Genomic DNA, 9,477 nt, shown 5'->3' on the forward strand with positions numbered 1-9,477 from the left:
CGTTCTGGAATGCCGGCTCTGCTGGAACCCAGCACCTCCCGCATCACAGCGGAGGTGCGGCGGAAGTACCTTGGAAGTACTGCGTTCAACTATTCATCAAAACGTGTTGAGAAATGTGACGGGGGCTGAGGTGGAGCCCCAGTTCCACATCATGCCCTGCGTCATGTCGTAGAAGGAAGCTTCATCTTGTCTCATTTCAGTCCCACGGAAAATAAGTTTCTTCTTCGGAAAAATTAATTCACACCTAAATGTCTTAGAATTCATTTGAAATTGTTTGTATGAAACGGGCAACCAGGCAACCAGGCAACCGTTAAGTTTTCCATGAGACTTGAGGGTCTGAACATTTAAAGAACACCTCTTCACTTCTAAGGACCGTCCGGTCACGAGCGTGAAGCCAAACTGGAGGTTCTTCCTGGGACACGTCACGGGGGGATCCGTCTGTTTTCTTCTCCCCTCAGCGACGTCCCAACACGAGACCCCGTTTACAAAGCGTCCTTTACGTCCGAGCTGCTGCTTGGAACAGAGTGTGGAGGTCCCTCCATGGTTACCTGACCGTGAGGGAAGGCTCGGCGCCCCCTAGTGGGGCCCGCTGGTCGAACACAGTCTGAGGTGTTTACACTGCTACTACTACTACTACTTGTATTAGTTGTACTACTCCTACTACTACTGCTCCTACTACTACTACTACTACTACTACTGTTATCTACATTTACATTTAGTCATTGATCAGACGCTTTTATCCAAAGCGACTTACAATTGTTCAAACACCGACGGACGCAGCCATCAGGAGCAATTAGGGGTTAAGTGTCTTGCTCAAGGACACTACAGCATGCTAGCAGGAGGAGCCTGGGATCCAACCAGCAACCTTTGGATCACTAGACCACCAGCTCTACCTCCTGAGCTACCATCCCATATGGAGTTATCTAATTTCTATGTATGTATAACACTTTTTAAAACAAAAAAGAAACACAATTCCAGGAACATTGAAACAAACACAGTGAGCATGAAGAAAAATAACACTTTATAAAAAACAATTTTATAAGTCTGTAAAATATATAAATTAAAATAACACTTTATAAAAACCTAGAGGTCTATAGAATTAATAAGTAAAAATAAATAAGAAATCTATAAAATGCAGTGGAAAAAAAACAAACAACACTATCTTAAATAAATATATCAACTTGTGGCGTGTAATTCTGTTTGGGCCTTCTGTGCAGCATGCCTCCATGTCTTAATATATGTTAGCAGAAAATCAAAACACAACATAATAAAATGTTCCTTCAACATCTGACCAACGGTTAATTTCACGTTCACGTTCACGTCTCCTGAGCCAGGTTTGGTTTCTCTCGACAGCGTCTGATGTCACTGGTTCTTCTTTCTTCTCCGTGTCCAGTGTGTATTCCCCCACTGTCACAGGGGGCGGCGGGTCAGAGGGGTCAGCAAGGGTCAGAGGTCAGGGGTCAGATCAGTGGCGTAAGTACCGACGGTGAAACCGGTACCGGCAGCACCGGGGCCCAGTGGCCGCTAGGGGCCCACCCCATGGGCGTGCCAGCGACGGGGCAGGCGCCAACTCAGCATGATGAGTTACTCCATCGCTCAAGTGTTTCTACCAAGCCTCCATTTTCATCTCACTCTCTCTTTTATAGAATATTTGGGGAAATTCAGTGCATTTCCATGGACTTGTCTGTCAACTGCTTGAACTAGCATCATATCTTTTCATCCATATACAGTTTATAAATATATACGGACGAGTGAAAACCTGAAATAAAACAGAAATAAAATAGGCAATGAAAAAATTATATATGTGTCTGTATGTATGTATGTGTGTATATATATAATTATAATAATAATAATTATTATTATTATTATTATTTTTATTATTATTATTTTATTGTATTTATTTATTTTTTTCTTGTGCTGTCAGCATGCTGGGCATACAACAATCAATACAAACGTTATATATAAATAAAAAATACAATTAAATATCAAATGTAAAGTGATCATATTTATTCATCCCATATATATAAATATATGCAAATGAGGAGAGATAACCTCAAATAAAATGGTATATAAAATAAATACAATATGAAAAATGGAATAATAATATAAAATATAAATAGTATAAAATATATTATATAATATATAATAATAAAAAAATAAGTAAAAAAAGTAAAAAAACATATATATTTTTTTTATGTTTATCTAAAAATATTTATCTATAAATACAAAGAAGTAAGTATAAGCTAAGATATCAACATAGTCTTGTTTTCACATCTCTCTTCTCTATCTCCCCTCTCTCGGTCACTCTCTCCAAATCTCCCTGTTTATCTCCCCCCTCTCTCTCTCTCTCTCTCTCTCTCCCTCTCTCTCCTTCTGTTGCACACTGTTCCAGTATTGATTATTGATCTCCGATCGGGTGGGAGGAACTGAGCGAGAATGAGTGCAACCGTGCGGCAGGAAGTGAAGAAACGGAACCGCCTCCTGCTATGACGTGTCCGCGGTCACACTGATATCTGTGATTCATAACATCACTGCAGCGTCAACGCTCATATTGATCGTATTGATAATATGTCAGCTTTGATAATATGCGAAAGCGGCATTGATCTGTAATCGAAACCTCAATGGATCCTCCTTATCTGCGGCTTTTCACATTGAAATAACTATCAAACGTCCACCAGCAGGACTGTAAATAACCAAAACTACAGACGGTGTGTAACCCAAGATAATCATACAGCACAATGACATGAAGTGATGGAGAAGTGATAATAATAACAAGAAGAATAAGAATGATGATAGAGGGGGAGGAAGGGGAGACAGATGAAAGGGAGGGAGGAAGGGAGGGATGGAGGGAGGAAGGAAGGAAGGGAGGCCGGGAGGGAGGGAGGAATGATGGAGGGTGGAAGGAAGGGAGGGAGGGAGGGAGGGAGGAAGGAAGGAAGGAAGAGAGGGAGGGAGATATAAATGAAGGAAGGGAGGAGGGGAGGGATGGAAGGAGGGAGGAAGGGAGGAAGGAAGGGAGGGAGGGGGGAGGGAGGGAGAGAGGAATGAAGGAAGGAAGCGATGAGGGGAGGGATGGAAGGAGGGAGGAAGGAAGGGAGGAAGGGAGGGAGGAGGGGAGGGATGGAAGGAGGGAGGAAGGAAGGGAGGAAGGGAGGCAGGGAGGGACGAATGAAGGGAGGGAGGGAGGAGGGGAGGGATGGAAGGAGGGAGGAAGGAAGGGAGAGAGGGAGGGAGGGAAGGAGGGAGGGAGGGAGGGAGGTGTGATGATGAAATGAACAGAATGGAAGGTGTGAATTCCCAGAATGATTTGCTCTGCATGTGTGATGATGTCATCCCAGTATCTGGACTGGTTTTCCTGGTGGAGTTAGACATGACTGGAAAAACTTGCCAGCGTCACAGGTCTCCCTCCGTCCATCCCTCCATCCATCCCTCCCTCCATCCATCCCTCCCTCCATCCATCCCTCCCTCCATCCCTCCATCCATCCATCCCTCCCTCCATCCATCCATCCCTCCATCCCTCCCTCCATCCCTCCATCCATCCCTCCCTCCATCCCTCCCTCCATCCCTCCATCCCTCCCTCCATCCCTCCATCCATCCCTCCGTCCATCCCTCCCTCCATCCATCCCTCCCTCCATCCCTCCATCCCTCCCTCCATCCCTCCGTCCATCCCTCCATCCATCCCTCCGTCCATCCCTCCATCCCTCCCTCCATCCCTCCGTCCATCCCTCCGTCCATCCCTCCATCCATCTCTCCGTCCGTCCATCTCTCCCTCCATCCCTCCGTCCACCCCTCCCTCCATCCCTCAATCCATCCCTCCGTCCATCCCTCCATCCATCCCTCCATCCATCCCTCCCTCCATCCATCCCTCCCTCCGTCCATCCCTCCGTCCATCCCTCTGTCCATCCCTCCATCCATCCCTCCGTCCATCCCTCCGCCCACGTTACGTTCTGTACGTGGTTCTTCAGTGTGGTTCATTTCTTCATTAATTGTTTTGTTGTGTGGGAGTCATTTGTTTGTTTGTTGATTTGTTGTGACATTTAGGATCCAGCGTTTCCAAACTTACACCTACAAGAAAAAAACAAACATGTCTCCAACATCCTTCTGTGTGTGTGTGTGTGTGTGTGTGTGTGTGTGTGTGTGCACATTTTGTTTAGCTTATGATCATTATTTTGAATTGTTTTGTCATATTTTCAAGCAGTTTCGTATAAGAAAGAAAAGTGAAGCAGAGAAAACAAACTTCCTTCTCCATCTTCTCCTCTGTTTGTCTCCCCATCCTGTTCGGGCCCCGGGCCGGTCTAATCCCTGCAGATCACCTTTCCGTTCCCTCCTGCCCATTAGGGGCCACTCAGTCACTTCAGTCACCGTCCGCTCGTCATTTATTCACCGTCTGCACCAGGATGGAGGGATGGAGGGATGGAGGGAGGATGGAGGTAGGATGAGGTGAAAGACGGGTGACGACCTCTCTCTCTCTCTCTCCCTCCACCCCACTCACCCCTCCAGACGAGGGAGGGAGAACAGAAATGTTTAAATTCTTCCATTCATTTTTATTTGAGGTGATCTTCACTTATCTGTTTGTATATTTTATACATAACAGCAACAGCAGCTTTTTTTTTTTATTATTGTTTGATATATTTTGATTTTATTCCTCTTTTCTAAGTTTTTATTTTTTTATTCTTCATTTTTTCGTTTTTTTATTTTTTCTTCTTAATTTTGAGTTTTTTTATTCTTCATTTTTGATGTTTTTATTTTTTTATTCTTCATGCTTTTATTTCTGATTCTTCATTTTTTAAATTTTTTGTTCTTCATTTTTTTGTTTTTATTTTTTTGTTCTTCATTTTTTATTTTTTTTTCCTTCATTTGTTTGTTTATATTTTTTTATTCCTTTTTCTTGGTTTTCTTTTAGCTTTGGAAATTGAAACGTTAATTTCCCGTCTTTATGAAACACTGAATTGTATTTTAAATTAAGAGAGAGAGGAAGGAAGGAAGGAAGGAAGGAAGGGTGAAAGGATAGAAGGGAAGGAACTATAAATTTCCTGTGTTAATGAAACACTTTGAATTGAGAGAGAGAGAAAGAAAGGAAGGATGGAAGGAAGGAAGGAAGGAAGGAAGGAAGGAGGGGGAATGGAGAAAAGGGGAGAGAGAGAGGGATGGAGAAAAGAATAGAGAGATGGATGGATGGAGACAGGGGTGTAGAGCAAGAGTGGGAGATTGAGGGATGAGAGATGAAGGGAGAGGGGGATGGAGAAGGGAGAGCAGGACAAAGAGAGATTGAGAGAGGGATGGATGGAGATGCAAAGAGAGAGGGAAGGAAGGAAGGGCGACAGAGAGAGATGGAGAGAGAGAGAGAGAGAGAGAGGGAGAGAGAGGGGGGGGTAGAGAGTTATGTAGAGGGAGAGGGGGAGACTGAGGAAAAGAGAAAAGGAGCGGGGGGGTGACGGAGGGAAAGAGGCATAAAGAATGGAGAGAGGGACAAAGAGAGAGAGGGAGAGAGAGAGAGGCTCTGCAGCTCTAGGGAGTTCCTGGCTTGGATGAGCGACGGGCAGGTACAAGATGTATAACACCATCCCTCCATCCCTTCCTCCATCTTTCCATCCCTCACTCCCTCCCTCCATCCCCCATCCCTGCCTCCATCTTTCCACCCCTCCCTCCCTCCCTCCATCTCTCCATCCCTCCCTCCACTCGTTCTTTCCTCCTTGGAGTGACTTTCTTCTCCCCGAGCTCCAGAGGAGGCGACAGCCAGAGGGAAGGAGAAGGAGAAAGGGAGCGAGGGAACGAGGGAGCGAGGGGAAGTGGATGAGGAGGCAGCCTCTCATCCCCGCTAAGCTCTCCGCCTCTCTCTCTCTCTCTCTCTCTCTCTCTCTCTCAGGTTCTCTCCATCCGTCTTCTCTTTGTCCTGCTTCCCCGGTGCAGGCGGCTCCTCTGGGCCCCCCGGGTGGAGGTGGAGGAGGTGGAGGAGCCTCTGATGTTGCTCCGTCAGAAGGGTTGCCATTACGCCTGAGGCTTCTACGCCTTGTCTTCCAGTAAAATGGGAAAAAAAAAAAAAAAAACACAGAATGAACACAAACGGGTGAAAAACTGTAAATCTGCAGATGTAGTACATCTGTAGTATAAATACACTATATCTGTGTATTTTCTTCAGGCGGTTGCTCCCGTGGCCCCGGGAGTCACCGCTCACGATGTGGGTTGTCACCCACCAGGTTGACAAGTCACTGCCTCCCCCAGATCAACCCCCATCCCCCAGATCAACCCCCATCCCCCCATCCCCCCATCCCCCCATCCCTCCATCCCTCCACCCCCTCCAACTCCACCCTCAATCTGTCAAGTTGGCACCACGCCAGGCCGGGGGGTGGATGCAGATCACCGAAGGGGGCGGAGGCTTGAGATCACCTTCCTTCCTCCTCCACCTCCTTGACTGGGAATGCGGCAGAACCCGGTTTGAACGGTTGTTGCACTGCTCCGCAGGGGACGCTGTATATAAGTGGCGTGCACAGGGGGGTCCGCGGGCCGCGGGTTGGCCACCACCCTGCCACGCCCCGGACGCCAGGATTTATTTTTATTTTACCCTTTGATCAAAATTATAAAATATTATTAAATATAAAAGGAAAAATAAAGACAATAACAGATAAAGAAAAGAGAAGGAGCTACGTTCCATTAGGGAAAGTCACTTTTCTTCTTTTCGGTGGCTCAGGAGGTGGAGCGGTGCCCCTGGTGACCTGCAGGCTGCTGGTTCGATCCCCGGCCGCTGCTCGCAGCACGCCGCAGTGTCCTTGAGCAAGACGCCTAAGCCCCAGCGGCTCCTGATGGCTGCGCTCGTCGGTGTTTATGTCTAATAATTGTAACGTTTAGGATGTTTCATCATTATATAAATTGTCGTTACAAAAACCCGCTGTTGAGAGGATGAAAGGCAGAGCGGCTCACACGGCGCGCTGCCGCCACCTGGTGGTGGGAGGCGGCGGAACAGCCCCGTGGGTCATCAATTGGAAAAAGGCAGTTTATTGATCAGTGCGGGGAGATCGATCGGCGACAGGTGCGGTGGAAAAGGTCAAGAGTGAATGCTTTCCCTGGGTCAGTGGCTGAACCAGGGGCTGAAGCACGGCTGCAGAGTCGTATTCCCATTCATAATCCACAGACTCTGTACAAACACCTCCAATCTACCTCATATTGATTAATCGGTCCGATCAGGATGCTGGTGCCGCCTGCAGATGGACAGGATGTTCAACACTTTCCGTCTTTCCCTTTCCTTTCTTTTTTCCCCTCCAGGTTAAGCTTCCTTTCCCCGTAGATCAAATCACGAATCTTCCACGGAACGACTTCCAGATGATGGTGAAAATGCACAAACTGACCTCGGAGCAGCTGGAGTTCATCCACGACGTGCGGCGCCGCAGCAAGAACCGCATCGCGGCGCAGCGCTGCCGCAAGAGGAAGCTGGACTGCATCCTCAACCTGGAGTGCGAGATCAGGAAGCTGGTGAGGAGCGTGGGTGGAGGGTCGATAACGTTGACAGCGTGCGCCGCGCCGCGGGCTCCAGAGCGGACGCTCCACCCCTGCATCATGGGGGATGAATGGAGACAAATCCACAAACTGTGCCGTGCAAAAACTCCAGAGTTCAATCAAAGCAGCATAATGCCACAGTGTCTGGCTTTGCGATTCATATACTGTATGTATTATAGTTATAGTTATTATTATTATAATTTTTTAAATAACATTGTGTTTTATTGCTAAACACGTCGTTTGCTTTGGTGTAGTGTTGTTACCGGTGTTACGCCCAAATGGGTGACCTGCTGAATTGTGTGGCGCTATTTTCCCTGTATTGCGTCCGCCACACGCATAAAAAAAAAAGTTAAAAGTAAAGCAAGGTAAAGGTTTGGTGTGCACAAAGATGTGTTGGAGAATTGGAGAATTAATAACTGACACACTTTACCGTATTTCAATGGCCATCGTATTTAAACCCCTGTCAAAATAATAACGGGACTTATTGCTGAAAATGTTGTGTCATCTTATATTTTCTGTAAAATAACCCCCGCATACTGTCCCCCAACACAATGAGAGGGATGCAAATATGAGAGAAATGTAGATAATCTCAAAATAATATTGTCTATTTTATTTTATCTTTGGCTGTTGCACTCGTCTAAAAGCATTGGTACATAATTCGGCAGGTCACCCATTTGGGTGTAACACCGTGGCACAGCAATGAAAACAACGCTCGTAAACTTTCGTCAGGCGGCTTTTTACAAACTGTGGAGCAAGGTTTTGCACCGATCGGACGGTGGATTTGTCCCCCACGTCGTCGTTGCTTGCGTTGAAATCGGTTGGAGCGGGGGAGACGCCCCCCTCAATATTTACAACACGTGCATGCGTCCCCTCAATAAAAACATGAAAGACGCTTTCCTTTCCAAAAGGCACACGTTGGTGCACAACAATTCACCACAACACAGGAAATAAAGTGCTTGACGCTTAAAAGTTCTGGAGGGGACCCCCATCCAATGTTCAAACAAAATTTAAGTAATTTCCCCCCCGGATTATTAAAGTATTTCTGATTCTGATTCTGAAATCTACGTCACCGGCTGGAGCCTACCTATGTACTACATGAGGGGGGAGAAGAAAACAGGGATAAATCAAAGCGATGCAAACTGCTCCTATAAGTAACAGCAGAAACCCTGTTCCTGTTAAGGGGTATTTGACCTTTGACCTTTAACTCGGTGTTGCTCCGCCCTCAGGTGTGTGAGAAGGAGAAGCTGCTGACGGAGAGGAACCAGCTGAAGGCGTGCATGGGCGAGCTGTGGGAGAACTTCTCGTGCCTGTCGCAGGAGGTGTGCCGCGACGTGCAGCTGAGCCCGGAGCAGGTCCAGTCCCTGCACCACTACTGCCCCGTGCTGCGGAGCCCCGGCCCGGACCCCCAGGACCGGAGCCGGGACCCCCGCGGCCCCGCGCCCACCAGCATCGACCTCACCGAGCCCGAGCACGAGGCCGGCTTCCTCGGGTCGCCCACCCCGCCCTCGGACGGCCGGGGTCCGAGCCCGAGCCCGAGCCCGGGTCCCGGGCCCGGCTCGGGTCCGGGGGTCCGGAATGGGCGGGCGGAGCCGGGGGACTCGTCCGGGGTCTCATCCTCGGAGACGTCGTCCTCCAACCAGGCGGTGACCGTGGACTTCTGCCAGGAAATGACTGAGAAATGTACGACTGACGAGCAGCCGCGGAAGGACTGCGGCAAATAGCGTCTCCGCTTTGTTTTGTTTTTGTTTTTATTTTTGTTTTTATTTTGTTTTTATTATTGGTGTTATTTAATTTGAGTTTTTTTCTGACAAACCTTCTCCTGAGGGTCGTGGTTGTTGTTGTTGCTGTTGTTGTTATTGTTGTTGTTGTTGCTGTTGTCGACGGTCAGCCCCTGCCAGTGTTCATCACGAAACAAGCTTTGTTTGTATTTATGTCGATGTTGTTTGTTTTTTTCCGCGTTTTGTTTTGTTTTTGTTTTTTGTTTTT

The 9,477-nt window shown here is 47.5% G+C and overlaps 1 protein-coding gene across 1 annotated transcript in view; it reads left to right on the plus strand.

Annotated features, from left to right (window-relative positions):
• Positions 1-9,212, plus strand: part of bach2b (BTB and CNC homology 1, basic leucine zipper transcription factor 2b) — a gene marked incomplete at its 3' end in the record, with an annotated part of 83,990 nt that extends 74,778 nt beyond the window's left edge. Inside the window, exons 4-5 of the mRNA XM_080023953.1 lie at positions 7,261-7,467; positions 8,718-9,212. Coding sequence (XP_079880079.1) covers positions 7,261-7,467; positions 8,718-9,212 — 702 coding nt within the window. The remainder of the gene's footprint in view (positions 1-7,260; positions 7,468-8,717) is intronic.
• Between the last annotated feature and the right edge of the window lie 265 nt (positions 9,213-9,477).

This window comes from Zeus faber (genome assembly GCF_960531495.2).
Source record: "Zeus faber genome assembly, chromosome: 2".
Classification (NCBI taxonomy): Eukaryota; Metazoa; Chordata; class Actinopteri; order Zeiformes; family Zeidae; genus Zeus; species Zeus faber.